The following is a 17,126-nucleotide window of genomic DNA, read 5'->3' as shown; positions in this document are numbered from 1 at the left end:
TGGCCCCCGGACACCCTTTTAGCTCAGTAATGAAGTCACTCCTGAGGTTCACCCTTCAGCCAAAGATTAGACAGCCCCATAAAACAAACAAGACTAAAGGGGCACACCAGCCCAGGGACAAGGACTAGAAGGCAGGAGGGGACAGGAAAGCTGGTAATGAGGAACCCAAGGTCAAGAAGGGAGACTGCTGGCATGTCGGGGTGTTGGTAACCAATGTCATAAAACAATATGTGTACTAACTGTTTAATGAGAAGCTAGTCTGTTCTGTAAACCTTCATCTAAGGTGCAATAAAAATAAATAAAACAGAACAAAATGTCCCGTGGCATTAACTTTATAAATGTTGTTAAATTAAATCACCAGACTATATTAAATTGCACAAGGTAAGTGAGATATGGTACTAAAAGTTCTAATTTTCTGGAAAGAGAAAAACCAGTACCTGCATTTATTGAACACCCAGTATAGATCCTGGGCAGGGGCCGTGGTGATGTAGTGGTTAAGCACTCAGCTGCTAACCAAAAGGTCAGCAGCTCAAATCCACCAGCTGCTCCTTGAAAACCCTATGAGGCAGTTCTACTCTGTCCTATAGGGTCACTATGAGTTGGAATCAACTAGATGGCAATGGGTTTGGTTTTCGAAGCTGGGCACTTACAATCCCTCATCTCATGTAATCCTCACTTTGCTGGAAAGCAGATCTGCATTTTACAAATGAAGAAATTAGGCGGAGGGAGTAACTCCCCGGAGAGCACACAGGGATAAGTGTTAAAGGTCTGCCTGATGCTAAATTCCGCACCCTCCCTACTACGTCACATTTCCTGCCCGAGGAAACCTCAGAGAGCACAGAGAGGGGCATTCACAGGAAGAAGTCAATCCCTCTGCGTTTCCCCTGAAATTTTTTGAAAGCGATTCTCTCTCCTTTGGCATCTTCCGCACACTTGCTAAAGCCTTCTTTTATACCCTGGGCTCCCTCCCACTGCCCTCAGTTAGGGGACCATATGGCCCTGTTGGCCTCAGACAGTCCAGTTCACTCTTGGTGATCCTGCAAAACTACCAACTGCTTCCCTCTTCACTCTCAGAAGTGTCCTACCTAAGCCCCTCCCTGCAGCTCCCCCATCCAGGCCTGTGTGACCCCAAAGAAAACGTTCATGCCTCCCTCTCAACATAAACATCCTTTCCATCTATGCAGATGTTCTCAGTCAGTGAAAATGAGAAAAGCAATATGGTTAAAAGAATTTACACCCTTCCAAAGAGCGGAACATTTTAATACGGGGACACTCAAATCTCTAATTGTTAGAACTTCAGGCAGTGTGATAAATTCACATTAAGATAATAATCAGACAGAACAGAGGTAGATAATTTTAGGCAGAGGATGTCTATCAAGCAAACCAGCCCCACTTGGAGCCTGTTCCTAAATCAGGCTCCCTAAACTGTCCTGGTGGTGCAGTGGTTAAGAGCTCATCTGCTAACCAAAAGGTTGGCAGTTTGAATCCACCAGCTGCTCCTTGGAAACTCCATGGAGCAGTCCTACTCTGTCCCATTGGATCACCATGAGTCAGAATCTACTTGACGGCAACGAGTCAGTTAAACTGTCCTTGGGGTCCCTGGGTGGTGCAAACAGTTAATGCTTTTGGCTGCTAAAGGTTGGCAGTTCAAGTCCACCCAGAGGTGCCTCATAATAAAAGTTCTGGCAATCTACTTCTGAAAAATCAGCCATTAAAAACCCTATGGATGACTGGACTACAGCAAAAGCTAAGAAGTTTCCTGAACACAACCAAACACTTTGAGGGACAGACAGCTGGGGCTGGGGGCTGGGAACCATGGTTTTGGGGGACATCTAGGTCAACTGGCATAACAAAGCTTACTTAAGAAAATGTTCTGCATCCCACTTTGGTGAGTGGCGTCTAGGGTCTTAAAAGCTTGTGAGCAGCCATCTAAGATACATCAATTGGTCCCAACTCACTTGGAGCAAAGGAGAATGAAGAACACCAAAGACACAAGGAAAATATTAGCCCAAGAGGCAAAAGGGTCACATAAACCAGAGACTCCATCAGCCTGAGACCAGAAGAACTAGATGGTGCCCGACTACCACCAATGACCACCCTCACAGGGAACACAACAGAGAGTCCTTGACAAAGCAGGAGAAAAGTGGGGTTCAGAATTCAAACTCACATAAAAAGACCAGACTTAATGGTCTGAGACTAGAGGAACCCCTGAAGCCATGGCCTCCAGATGCTCTGTTAACCCAGAATTAAAACCATTTCCAAAGCCCACTCTTCAGACAAAGATTAGATTGGACTATAAAACATAAAATAATACTCATGAAGAGTAAGCTTCTTAGTTCAAGCAGATACACGAGATGAAACGGGGCAGCTCCTGTCTGGAGGCAGGACGAGAAGGCAGGAAGGGACAGGAACTGGTTGCATGGACACAAGAAACCCAGCGTGGAAAGTGGGAGTGTGCTGTCACATCACAGGGATTGTAACTAATTTCACATAACAATATGTGCATAAATTTTTGTATGAGAAATTAACTTGAGCTGTAAACTTTCACCTAAAGCACAATAAAAAAAATTAAAAAAACAAACCCTATGGATGAACACCTGAAACTACTGCCCTGAGACAATCGTCAAACCTTAAACCAAAAATATCCCCTGAAGTCATCTTAAAACCAAACAACAGTTTAGCTTAAAACTAGTAAAAAATGTCTGCCTTCGGCATTACACTCCTTTTAGAATTATCTATATGGGATCAAATTGACAACGGCAACTTGAAAGATTAGATAGGAACTTTAGGAGGCAGGGAGTGTACGTTAAGGGGGTGGAACAACTCCAAGAATGTAATCAATGTCACTAAATGGTACACGTAGAAACGGTTAAATTGGTGTACGTTTTGCTGTGTATGTTCTCAACAACAAAAAAATAAATATAATTAAAAAAACAAGAACAAAAAACCCTACGGAGCACAGTTCTACTCTGACACACATGGGGTCACCATGAGTTGGAATCAACTCAACACGGACCAGTAAAAGCTGTCCTTGCTTTTCAGTTTCTGCTCAATCTCACATCTAAACGCACAGATTACGGAACAGTTCCACTGATTCCGCAGCAGGCACAAGGGAGGCTTCTCGAGGACATGAGAGAGAGGCAGGCCACTGGTGTCCATGGGGAATTGAGAGGAGCACGTTCCTTCTCATTACACCCAGAGGCTATCCAGACAGCAGTCTCAGAAAGTCAGAAAGTTCTAAATGTTCATTAGAGAAGTTGGCCTTTGCTAGGGTAATTATTTCACAACTTTCAGGGCTAGTAAGGAACACAGAGATCAGGCAATCCTCGTTTTATAAAAGGACACCATGGCCCAGGGAAGAGAAGGAAGCCAGGTCTCCATCATTCTTCCCACCACAGTGGTGATCCTAGACTTTCTCGCATCATACGTTCCCATACCTCACACACTGAGGCCCAATATTAATTTCCTTGGGCCACCATAACCAATGACCACATCGTGGATAGCTAAAATAACAGAAATGTGATCCCTCACAATTCTGAAGGTTGGAAGTCCAAATTCAGGGTGCCAGTAGGCTCAAGCTCTCTCTGAAGCCTCTAGGGGCTGAAAAGTCCATGCGTCTCCTAGCTACTGGCAGCCCCAGGCATTCTTTGGCTTCTACCAGCACTCCAGTCTCTGCCTCTGTCTTTACACATCCGTCTTCTCTCTACTTCTGTCTCCATGTCTCTTCTCTTTTCATACGGACACCAGTCATAACGGATTAGGGCCAGCCCTACTCCAGCATACCTTCACAGTAACTACATCTGCAAAGACACCAATTCCAAATAAGATCACATTCATAGGTACTAGGGGTTAGGACTTCAATACATCTTTTGGGGGGACATAATTTAACCCGTAACAGACCCCATACTTTTCTGGTGCCATATTTCGACTTTCGTGATATGTAAACATTTCAAGCTGTCAATAACCAACACTTCAGTTTCAACAACAGCAACATCTTTGTACAACAGTGTTAACACTTCTAATATCTTCTACTATTTTAGACTCGTTTTATGAAAATGAGTAGAAAATAGAAAAATGAAAGTGCTAATACTAAAACAATTAAGACAGAACTGAAAATTAGGCCTACCAAAAATGGCAAAAATATTTCAACTCATAAACTTAAGTCCTTCAATTGTGCTCAACTGTGGGGGTAGAGGGGGGAGGGCGGGTGAGCCCATACGAAATGCTGGAAATAATTTATCAAAGATTGTGCTTAAAAGACAATTTAATAACGGAGAAAACTAAGAGATTTGCTAACTAAATGTCACTCTGAATAAGCTCAGCAAAGGAAAACTCAAGGTGTGAAATTTTATTACATATATTAATGTTTAATCTATGTGTTTAATGTTTTAAAGAACTTTAAAATTTTTTTTAAAGAGATTTTAAAACTAAGCAGCTATGTAATTAGGAACTTAAGAATATTTTAAGCTCTACAGCAATTGAATCTCCTTATAATACAGCTGGGACCAGTCCCTGGAGAAGGACATCATACTTGGTAGAGTAGAAGGTCAGCAAAAAAGAAGACCCTCAACGAGATGGACTGACACAGTGGCTGCAACAATGGGCTCAAGCATAATGATTGCGAGGATGGCGCAGGACCCGGCAGTGTTTCATTCTGTCGTACACGGGGTCACTGTGAGTCGGAACCGACTCAACAGCACCTAACAACAACAGTAGAACATAGCTAAGAAGCTCTGGTGGCACAGTGGCCAAAGTGCTCAGCCGCTAAGCCAAAGGTCGGCTTTTCACACCCACCAGCCACTCCTCGGGAGAAAGACGTGGCAGTCGGCTTCTGTAAAGATAACAGCCTTGGAAACCCTACGGGCAGTTCTACTCAATGGCACGTTAAAATGTAATGTAGCGTAGGGCCACTCACTCCATTACATTTTAAAGACACGAAAACTCGCTGCCCTTCATTCCTTCCTGAATCATAAACAGAGAAAATACAGTGTCTCAAAAGGGTTTCTTCTTCCTTGCAAAAATATTGTAAGGGTTTTTTTTTTATTTCCTCCGGCTAACAGAAAAATGTTGGAACGTGATGGTCCTTACTCTTCTGCACTCTACCTAATGTAACTTAAAAAATCATTTGCACATCTTTGTACTGCTCACTTTTTCCACGTTTCACAACGCAGATAATCTACTACTTCACTGCGACTGTCAGACATCTGAAAGGGCACCTCTGATCCCTTCCCAGCTACCCCTGCAGAGCTCGCTCACACATCTATTGCTAAAATGGCTGTGTTTACAGCCACCCATATGTCTCCATTCATGAAGCAACTGTTCCCATCCTCCTGACAAGGCAGTGACAGGGGCGGACGCTGCGAGGGTTTGCAGAGCTACAGAAAGGGTGACTGGCACTTGGAAGTTTTCTTTTTAAGGTTACCACTTTCAGAAGTCTTTGGAAAAAAACTATATAAGGGGGGAGGGGAGATATGCATTGTCTTCATAATTAAAGGCTTTGGGAGGGTGAAGGGTCTAAGTTCCATAGTGAGAGTACTTTACTGGCAAAGCTGTCTCCATGTGAAATATTTCTAGCACAAGCATACCGCACTATAAAAACCCCGACTCATGGCAACCCCATGAGTGTCAGCATAGAACTGTGCTCTGTAGGGTTTTCCACAGCTGATTTTTCTGTAGCTCACCAGGCCTTCCACCTGAGGTGCCTGTGGGTTAAACTTGAAATGGCAACCGTCTGGCTAGCAGACAAGAGGTTAGCATTAACCTCTTGCCCACCCAGGGACTTCAGACCTCATTATGCTGTGTTGCTATCTAAGAAGTCTATTATTATGGATCCTCGTCAGGAACCCTTCTACAAAGTGAATGAGAAACCCATCTGCCTTTTGACTTCAAAACAAACAAAGGCTTTTCGCATATTATCTACGGAACCCTGGTAGCGCAAAGGGGTAAGCACTTGGCCGAAAACTGAAAGATTGTTGGTTCAAACCTACCCAGGTATTCCATGAGATAAAGACCTGCTTCCATAAAGATTACACCCAAGAAAACCCTATGGGGCAGTTCTACTCTGTCACATGGGGTTGCTCTGAGTCGGAATCAGCTGGATGGCACACCACAACAGCATTTTGTTTCAGGTTGGCTTAAACCGTGTCAAGTAATAGATTGGAGAGGGGATGGATTAATAAACTGTGTGCCTGCGGAGTGGGGAAAAGCAGGTGTGCTTCCCGGGAGAGGCAGGGAGCTGGGTTAAGGGACGGGGGTGGGAGGAGACCGGTGTCTAAAGCAGACAGACCATGGGCAACAGAAACAGTCAGAGGCAGAGCGGATAGATCACCCCCACCCCCATCTCTTTTTTTGTACTTCGGTTTTTATTTTTCCCCTTCACTGAGGCCAGAGACTAACTCTGGGGCAAAACGAGTGATCTGGGAAAGCAACCAGGAAAACCGATCCCAGGAAGGAAGTGGAGTGGCACAGGAGTTCTCCTTCCTTCTCCCGCCTTCCCCTGCAGCCACCTGTAAAATGCAGACTCAGTTGCAGGACCGGGCAATGCTCAGGTGGCTGGAGGGCAGGAAGGTGAACAAACTCCAGAGGCCGCATACCAGCTGATGCTGGGGCCAGGGTGGGGGGCTGAAGCCAGAGAACCAGAGAGAAGGAGAGGGGGCTTTTGCAGAGAGCGGCAGCAACAGCAAATCTATAGCCAAAGCAAAACTAGATTTTCTCCCTTTTTTCCTGCCTTCCCATCTAACCTTCCTTTTCCCTGCCCCACCTGCAACATCAGAATGATCTGCCCTCCTCTTCCTCTCATTCAGCTACCCCGACGAGAAAGCAAGAGCGCTGGGGGAATAGCGGTATCAGTGGGGAAATGGGGAAGGAAGCCCCCAGGGGTAGCCAAAGAGAGTGGACATTCATCAGGCTGTTCTCATGCGTTAAGGCACCGAAACAACTAAGCTCACGTTCTCATTTTGGATCGTTCTGCATCCATGCACCACCTACATGTTAGGATCTTTTAAACTGCTTTTAATTTTCTTTAGTTCTTGTCGCCCAAATGGAAATGACATACTCCCTTTGTGCCAAAGACTGATAATTATTTTTATAATAATGATACTAATAGTAACATATCCATTTAGACTTCACTATTTTCTAAATGTTTGCCTATCAAGTCTTGCGTTTATCCACAAGACAACCTAGTAATAGGCAGAGCAAGCCTTATCTCTATTTTACAGACTCTGGTGAAGCAACACAAAGAAAGGGGTGGTTGTTGTTGTTAGGTGCTGTCGAGTCGGTTCCAACTCATAGCGACCTTACACGCCACAGAACGAAACACTGCCCGGTCCTGCGCCATGCTAAGTACACATATGTTGTTAAGAGGATGTACAGCTAAGGATCCCTAGAGGGTGATCAGAATTCACTTCATTCATTCATTCAGGAAGCTTCTTCTGAGTGTGTACTATGTGCTGGATACATGAAGGATTCTGAGGAGTCAAAGATGAGCCGAATTCAGTCCCCCCGCCACCAGCCTGCATGAGCGTAGGGACCTGAGGGTTCTGCATTTTTGTGCTGAAGCAATGAAGCCCACAGAAGCTATGAAGCCCACTGGTGGCAGGGCTGGAATCAGAGCCCACGCCTTCTGACCTTCTCCCACACACAGCAAGCTAAAGAACGTCTGGTGTACTGATACACTATCACTGGGAAGGAGTTTCACTGGTTCCCTTGTTATCAGAAAGAAAAAAAATGTAGCAAGGACAGTGAGGAGAGAAGAACCTCTTCCAGTTACAACCTCCACTAGTTACAGCTTCCTCTGCTGCAAGCAGCACGGGACCCAGGCAGAATGTCTGCCACTTACATAGAGTGTGGCTACGAGAGGGAAGGATTTGGGATCAGAGGGACTTAGGGAGGAATCCTATCGCCATCACTTACTAACTATGAGACCGTGGCCAAGTTAGTTAACCTTCTCAGCCATAGCTTCCTCATCCATAAAATGAGAATAATGACAAATGATGCTTTCCTGTAGATCAATGTGGTTACGAATGGAAAGCTACCCAAGATACATTGTTAAATAAAAAAACTCAAGTTGCAGAACAGCATGCATGATATGACCTCACTTCTATTAATTTTTTTTTTTTTTTTAAGAAAACGCAATAGATCTCTTCACAGTGGTGACCCCTGGAGATTGGGAATGGACAAGTGGTGAGATTGGAAGCTTTGTATTTTCTCCTTTTCTCTCATTACCCTTAACTTTTAAAAGAGAAAGAAAAATCCTATACAGACATTTTAAAAGAAGGAAGCTTGATAATTCAATTGGCTGTACACTTATAATAGGGGCACTTTTTGCGTGTACATTATACTTCAATAATGAGGTGTTTGTTTTTTTTTTACTGAGGCAGATCTATCTGCTTGTACGTGGAAAGAATTCCCAATGAAACAGCACATCATCAAATATGTAGACTATAAAATTCCATTCATGTTAAAAACCAAAAAACTATACATATTTATACACACATAAATGTATATGAAAAAGATCTGGAAGGATACATACACTTTATACCATATACTTATATATTGCTGAATTTTTTACCACCAGAATGTTTTTAGGTACTAATTTTAAAATTTGCACTTTTTAAATTTTTTAAACAGCAACACTGAACCCCAGAGGGTTGTTGTGAGAGGTACATGAGGTACGGTTCTATGACATTGCATATGATATAAAAGAACCATTACGCCATTAAACATTCCTTTCTTTAAAGTTACCAACGAGTACGCCCCACAGACTCGGCGCCCTATCCCTGCCTTCCGCCCCATCCCACATCCCATCCCTCAGCCTCACCGTGGAGCCTCACTCAGGAGTAAGGAAGGGTCAGGGATGGAGTAGACAAGAGGAATGGATCAGAGGTCAAGCATGAAATGATAAACAAAACAGGAGGTCAAGAATGTCTGTCACAAACGCTGGGTGACCAAAAACAAAATTAAACCGAAAAACCTTACCATTTTTTATTTTGACTCGGTCATTCTGAAACGTTAAGATGTCTTCCTCATCCAAACCACCACATTAAATGTCTTGCTTAGGTCTGAACCAAACCCAAACCCTTTGCCACTGAGTCAATTCCGACTCATAGAGACCCTATAGGACAGAGTAGAACTGCCCCGTAGAGTTTCCAAGGAGCACCTGGTGAATTCGAACTGCTGACCTTTTGGTTAGCAGCCGAACACTTACCCACTGCACCATCAGGGCCCCGTGCTTAGGTCCAGTGTGGGTTAATACTGACCCTTGTCCCCACCTGTGCAGAGATGTCAGCCCCTTTGACAGTCAGTGTCTGTACTGAACCTTCCACACTAGGGGACCGTGGCGTGTCCTGCCATGTCCCTGTCCACTCTAATCCATACTCACTCTTCCCTCTCACCATGCGCTTAACCCAGGGGCCACTCAACATGAACCTCAGGATACACTCTTATTCCCCATGTCATCCCATAGCTTGGTGCTTCACTATATGGCACCTTATTTGCCATTGCTTATGCGTTTCACGCCCCAAAATGTAAGCTCTTTTTGAACAGAAATATGCATTAATGCACCTTTATCCTAGTACAGAGTAAGGCTCTCCACAAACACTTGTTCACTGAATGGATGTCAAAGATGGCCTATGGGGCAATTCACAGCTAGCAATAGCTTTTCACAACTTACCAGGAACAACTCTGCTGTCTTGCCTTTCTCACTCATCCTCCCTTCAACTCTCTTTCTTCTGCCCTTCCTTTGGTAATGTCTTAACTCACTGCCACCAAGTCAATTCCTACTCATGGTGACCCCATGTGTTACACAGCAGAACTAAGCTCCATAGGGTTTTCTTGGCTGTAACCTTTAGGGAAGCAGATCACCAAACTTTTCTTTTGTGGTGCCACTGGGTGGGTTTGAACCACCAACCTTTTGGTTAGCAGTCAAGCACAAACCATTTGCGACACCCAAGGACACCTGGGTAACTCCTTAAACCAAAAACCAAACCCACTGCTATTGAGTTGATTCTGACTCATAGAGACCCTACAGAACTGGGCAGGCCTGCCCCATAGGGTTTCCAAGGAGCGCCTGGTGGGTTCGAACTGCCGACCTTCTGGTTAGCAGCCTAAGCTCTTAACCACTGTGCCACCAGGGTAACTCCTTAGACACCACTAGATTCTCTAAGGCATGCCCTCCACACTCCAGTTACAGAAGAACCCCATCTGTTAGGGATAATGAAGGAGAGCAGTTCTCCTCTCCCAGCATCTCCTTCCCCTCCCCCAGAACCTTCTGCGTATCTGGCATATGATCACAGAGACCTCAGTTTTCTTGTAACACACCTGTTGATTTTATGACACTGTGGATGTCAGCCAATTCGGGCAGTTGCGGGGGACTAACAACCCCTCAAGGTTGCATTCCACCTCAGGAGTAAAGAGCACAGAAGGGCTGGGCCACTGCAGGTCTATGGGCAAAACCATGACTGAAGGGATCAGCAGTGGACCGAGAGGCAGCTCAGGGGCTCCCCTTAAAGAGTGCACCCACAGTCAGCAATGGGGAATGGGAGAGAAAGGAGGGGTAAAACGAAGGTACACTCAGCATTGCAGTGGAATGGAAATTTCACCTGTGTTCCCCCAGATCTAGAATCCCCTCCATCTCTCAATCCTTTGATGCCACGCTCCAATCCCATCTCTGTTCTGAAGCCCTGCTGATCATCTCTGATCTGTCTTTCCAACGATCGGTCTTTCCATTTCCAAATGCAGAGAGTCACCATCTACATCGCTCATCCGACCCTGAACTCCACGAGGTCTGGGGGCAGCTCCTGCTATGCCTGCATGTGCGATCTCTCCTTGTGTCACTTACCTCATCCCTGGCTTAGCTCAACGCTCACTTTCTGTCAGTTTCTCCAGGAGCCATGCCCCCTCCCTCCGCAGGGCAGGGCCTTCGAAATGCTCTTCCTCTCTGCCCCTTCCCCGCCCAGGCCCCTTCTCCTAATTCACACCTCTTCACACTGAAGATCTCAGCCCAAATGCCCTTCTCTCAAGGAAGCTTTCCAAGGCCACAGGTGCACATTCACCCTCAAGCTAAACCAGGTCCCTCTCCTAGCCTCTCTCCTCCGTTCTGTCTGAGCACTGATCCCATAAATACATGTGTGCCCTGTTATTCTCTCCCACGAGACAGACCACACACCCAGAGGCTCAGAAGCAGGACGATAAGCGGGATCTGTTACCGGGTTTCTCCATCATTACCTGTGCAGCATCTACTGCCGTGCCTGGCACCCAGTAAGGGTTTCACAAACATTTGTTAAATAAAGGAAAGAAAAAAATGAAGTGTAAATTAGTGAAATCAGTGGACAGAGTAGATCCGTCCCCACAGGGTTTCCAAAGAGCGGCTGGTAAATTAGAATTGTCGAGCTTTTGGTTAGCAGCCAAGCTCTTAACCACTAGGCCGCCAGGGCTCCATTCACTTTCAGGGAGAAATCCAACCAAACCAAACCCACTGCCGTCGAGTCAATTCCAACTCAGAGCAACCCTAAAGGACGGAGTAGAACTGCCCCATAGGGTTTCCAAGGAGCGGCCGGTGGGTTCAAACTGCCGACCTTTTTGTTAGCAGCCGAACGCTTAACCACTGCGCCACCAGGGCTCCCTTTGAGGTAGAGACAGTGTGAAATGATTAAATAATGATGCCTTTTACCCTAGATAGATACACAGACGGGTATTAATAGATCTTAAGCCAAAGGAAGCACACACAGAAGGCAGAAATTTAACTACTGTCTTAGGTCATAAGTTAGTAGGCACCACTTACACGTGCTTTCCACATGTAATTTTGTAATATATATGTATACACATTTTAAGTGAAGCTAATATTTGAGTAGTTAACCACAAGGTAACTCCCCTAGGAACCATATTACTATCTCTTGCAGGTACTGTTGAGTCCATTGAAACAGGTATCTGCAGTCACCTTCATGGGCTTCATCTCCCTGCCTGACTTTGGCCACAAACCAGCAGGAATTCTCTCGCTGCAGTACGTAACTGATGAATTCCCGTGCTAACGCCAACCCTGCCAGTCTTTCATGTTCTCCCTCATACTAAGCAGGAAACACTAAAATTCTGGGAACAAGATGTGTGTCGCACATTGGGAACGTTCAGATCTGCTGACAAGACTCCGTCTACCTCGGCGAAACGCACGAGGAAGCCAGATGGTAACAATTCAAACGGAACATGGAACATAACTAGGAAACTGAAGCAACATTCCACGTCATCACTTTCAGCTCTGCACGCACGTGGAAGCAGGCTCACGGCACCACGTGGTCATGTCAGCACAGCTAAGGGAAGAGGACACATGTATGGGTTTATTACGGTCACTCACCTCAGCAAAGTACCCAAAAGGTGCAGTACAGCCTCTATGTAGACGTATGTTACAGACTTCTTACTTTTAAAAAGAGGACTTTCTAGAATGTATTCATCTTTCAGGTGCTTGAACTATACGAGTAGTATTAGTTTCTCTGAATACTTAAAAGCAAAAGGGACTAGTAAATGTTAATGAGTAATTATTTTAGACTAGAGAAAAGGCAGGAACCCTGCTGGCACAACAGTTAAGCACTCGGCTGCTAACTGAAAGGTTGGCGATTGGAACTCACCCAGCAGCTCCAGAGGAGAAAGACCTGGCAATCTGCTCACATAAAGATCACAGATTAGAAAACCCTATGGGGCAGTTCTGCTCTGTCACATGGGATCGCTATGAGTGGGAATTGACTCAGGGCACCTAACAACAACAGAGAAAAGACCCTTCTTTTTAGGAGTATTGCAGACTTTGCGTCAAACTCAGACTCCTGGATGGTTTGTTTGTTATTTCGGTCAGACTTATCTCTTGTTCTATCCACTTCAAATATTTTAACCAAATGATAAGCCTCAAGTTCAGCTGGACTTCTGGGCTAGTAAATTCTTCTCATACTGAAGAGACAGGAAATTAAAAAAAAAAAACTCATTGCCGTCGAGTCGATTCCAACTCATAGCAATCCCATAGGACAGAGTAGAACTGCTCCATAGAGTTTCCAGGGAGCGCCTGGTGGACTCGAACTGCCGACCTTTTGGTTAGCAGCCATAGCTCTTACTGACTACGCCACCAGGGTTTCCAAAAGTAAGTCAGGAAAATCAAATAAACCAGAAAAATAATACTAGCGTGATCAAACTCACAAAACAATTTACTTAAGAAAAGTAAAGCGCAACTTTGGGAGCTTAGCTATTCAGATAAATGAGAATTAACTTTTACACAGCATTGCACAGTCTCGTTACTACAAAGAAACCTTAGAATTCCAAGGATGTTAAGTTGAATGTTTGAGCCCTCTTCTTAAATTCCTTTTTATCAGTCATCAAATATTCAATGCATTCCTCACCACTGGTAAGGCAACGTGCCAACAACTAAGAAACTTCTCTTCATAGCCAGAAGCTATACCTACCCCCAGTCTAATTAACAGAGAAACAAAAACCTCTCCAAAGAAGGAAATCTACCCCGTCATTAAGCTAAGCTGACCAGGGTCAGGTGTCTCAGAAATCATCAACTGGGTTACTAGTTCTGAGTTACAACATTCATGAGTCCATATACACTAATCAAGGCACCATAAACTCCAGAAAATAAAGAAAATCTAAGAAACCACTATACGCAGGTCAGTGTATTTATTTCACAACATGTGGGCTCCAAATATGGAAAGAAACCCTCCTGAACCCAAAGTTCTCACTATCTTTTTTTAAAAAAAAGAAAAAAATTAAACAGGAATCCAAAGAAATCTGACAGTCTAATGATGAAGCTATTTTCCAGTGATCTAGAGTTATCCAGTGATAGAAATGCTTTCCCAACTTCACATCTAGTGATGTAAATACCTGACATCATTTGTAAAAGATGAGTTTGAGAGGGAAGTGAAGAAATGCAATAAGGGAAGCCACTGTCACAGCTGTCTGATAGTCACCTCTGTGAATTTATGCGGCACAGTGGTTAAGAGCTCGGCTGCTAAACAAAAGATCAGCAGCTCGAATCCACCAGCCGCTCCTTGGAAACCCTACAGGACAGTTCTACTCTGTCCTTTAGGGTTATTATGAGTCAGAATCCACTCGACAGCAACGGGCAGTGTCATCCCATTGGGTAGTTCTTGCATCCCATTGGGTAAACACTAAGTATTCACTTAACCTCATCTAAACTAATTGTTCTTTAAAACAGGACTTTACTAATTTGGCCAATTATCAAAATTGCTTCTTCCAACAAAAATGGAGTGTTTTAATCATCTGACCTCTGGGGCTAGTTTTTATTTTTACAAAAATGAGAAAAATCATGACTTATCGGGGAGCCATTACCCAGAATATAATTTAGATTTATTCAGAAAATCAGTACCTATGTTTTGGAGATTTAAGCTGTGGTAACTGTCCAAATATGATTTCCACTTCAAAATGATTTCAGCCCAAACCCAAAACCCAAGAAAAGTCATTCTGATGTCAACATTACATTTCACTCCCTGTAAAACCCAACACAGGGCTAGATTCGCTGCTGTTTTAGTGCAGTTCTGAATGACATTTCGTTGCTACAGCAACCAAACTCTGCTACCTGTGGCCATGATTTGTTAAGAATTCCTCCAACCAGTAAATTCTGTGCTGTGCATTCATAAAACCAAGAGAACGGCCCTAAGCAACATAAAAATTAAGGACCGATTTCCTACTTATGATTCACACATATACATTTGTTTATAACACATACATACGTACATACACATACATACATAACTATGATTCTCCCAACTCCATCAAAAGGGTAGAACCATACCAAACTTCCATTTTTAAAATGGGCACAAAAAACTGCCATATTTTAGATTTTATTGAATAATTGCTGCCTATTTCCCAAAATTTATCTCTAAAGCTAAAAGAGACTGTCTGGAGACAATTTTAAAAACAAGAAAATTTATTATTTCCATTTGTTATTTATATTCCATCTCACACCCCCATAACCCGCCCAAAAAAAACCCGATCCTGAGGCATTGTTTACTGTCTGTTCGTATGAGTGTGGCTTCTTTTAACAATGAGCTGATTTAGAAAACATCCAGCTAAAGAGTAAAGAGAAAAACAGGGTGGACGCCACCTTTATCCACCCCACGACTTCCCGCAGACTACTCACCCTCACAGGAGGACTCCAGGCTTGGACCCTCGGCTGCTGTCCACCTTGGGAGTTGGGCAGATCTTTAGAGCTACAATTAGCCACAGAGCTGTTCGGCGCCCTTAATGCACTTGTGCAGTTCGTCCCACTGCCCCCAGCAGGGCCCGGTTTCCAAGGTCTCTGTTTGATGCCATCCAGAAGCCTGACCAGCAGGATGTTACTAGGAAGCTCCTCAACACTGGAGCCAACAAGAGTCCTGCACTCAGGGCATCGGAGTTCGTTTCGGGAACCCACGATCCCCAGCAAGCATCGTTTGCAGAACGTGTGCTGGCAAGGCAAGACTTTTGCAGAAGCATCAAGCCGCTCCAGACACACCGGGCACTCCAGAAGATCCAACAAGGCGGATTCATCCATCTTTATCTAGTTTACTGAGAAAAACGCTTCAGAAATGTTCATAGCTGTGTGCATCCCTGAAGATGACTCATGTAACATCCATTTCAGAGTGTGCTCTGGAGTCAGGGCGAGAAAGGTTTGAGAAAGAGAAAAATCAGTACTGTCACCGGGAAAAAAGCTCACAGAGGGGCCAAGAACCTAAAAGTACACAAAAGTGCTCCCTCTGAATACTGCAGCTTTACTTGGGAATTTGGGTCCTAAACTCCAAAGAGAACAATTAAAAACAAAATAGGTTTTTTAAACAATTCAAAGTAAATCACTAAAGATAGTTAGGAGTTCACTGTTCAGATATAGCTCTCAATTACTATGCAGAAGGGCTTCTGCAATAAATACAATTTATGAAATGCAATAAAGAATGTAATTTTTTCAGCTCTCTAAGTGACATTAGTTGCCTTAATAAAGTCCTCAACTCCTACGAGGTGAACAGAAGCAATTGAAAGCTTCCTCTACTTCAAATTACTTTTAAATCCAACAAAGTTCACAATTTCCAAGCCCCTTTAGCGTTTAAGAAACCCTGCCTCGTAATCGCTTATGGTAAATGGTCCCAATATTATATACATATGTTTCTTCACTGGTCTCAAAAGTAGACCTGTTTCGTCTTGCCCAACCAAAAAGAGCTGAAAGTTGACAATTCAGAAGGACACAAGCAAAGATTTGCTTGAAAGCATTGAAAATATAAAAGCAAGCTTCAGGCCAGTGATCGACAAAATCTGAAATGGATTTCTCAACAGCCTGTCCTAATCCCATTCACAAAATCTGGCAAAATTATCACCAGAAGTATTTGACAATGGAATGCTGGACTGAAAACTGTAAGCATAAAATGAAAATGGGGCCATTCAAGAAAAAGCCTTTAAACCAGGTACTGCGCCCTTCTCTCCCCAACAAAATAAAAATGCTAATGATTTGGAGACAAGGGGTAAAAAGATTTTGATGGCAGCGCTAACAGCTGTTCTTGACAAAGTCGGGGCGGGGGGTGCCCCAGGACTGCGCCCCTCTCTCCCACGCTGCCAAGCACAGGTATTCCGGACCCCGCAGGGAGGCGCGGCGGCCGCTCGCCGCAGACACACCCTGGAGCCAGGTGTCGCCGGTACGCGCGGCAGGGGAGAGGGGTCCCGGGCGGGTGCTGCCGGCAAGAGGGAGACGCGGCTGGCGGGTTCAGGAGCGGGGAACTCATTCCACAGCCGCATCTACGCCTGCCTTTCGGTCAGGCCGGGGACAAAAATCCCCCCACACGACTGCTGGAAGTTTTCAAGGACTTAAAAATAAATGCGCAGCCGTAAGTTGGGAAACTCGGCCCCACAAAGTGCCACGGGGAAGCAGATCCATAACCCTGCACATATGAGGCGGGAGTCCCCCGAGAGCCCGGCCCATCCGGGGAGCTGGGGTGCGGGGCTGCGCCCGCGGAGACCCCGGCTCCGAGCCCGGGCAGCTTCCTGCCCGCAGAAGGCAGCGAGGCCGCGGGCTCCGCTCCAGCAGGTCCCAGCTCTGGCGCCCAGGGAACCCGGTGGTGGGAGCCAGAAACCGAGCAGCGCGCGGGGGGACGGCGACGCCCCGACCCCGC

General features: G+C 44.9%; 1 protein-coding gene across 1 annotated transcript in view; it reads right to left on the bottom strand.

The window, feature by feature from the left end:
• Nucleotides 1–15,526, bottom strand: part of SH3RF1 (SH3 domain containing ring finger 1) — a 199,704-nt gene extending 184,178 nt beyond the window's left edge. Inside the window, 1 exon segment of the mRNA XM_023742850.1 lies at nucleotides 15,134–15,526. Coding sequence (XP_023598618.1) covers nucleotides 15,134–15,526 — 393 coding nt within the window.
• Between the last annotated feature and the right edge of the window lie 1,600 nt (nucleotides 15,527–17,126).

The sequence above is a fragment of the Trichechus manatus genome, unplaced genomic scaffold (assembly GCF_000243295.1).
Source record: "Trichechus manatus latirostris isolate Lorelei unplaced genomic scaffold, TriManLat1.0 scaffold00220, whole genome shotgun sequence".
Classification (NCBI taxonomy): domain Eukaryota; kingdom Metazoa; phylum Chordata; class Mammalia; order Sirenia; family Trichechidae; genus Trichechus; species Trichechus manatus.
The sequence above is the reverse complement of the archived record's forward strand: the minus strand, read 5'-3'. Positions and strand labels throughout refer to the sequence as shown.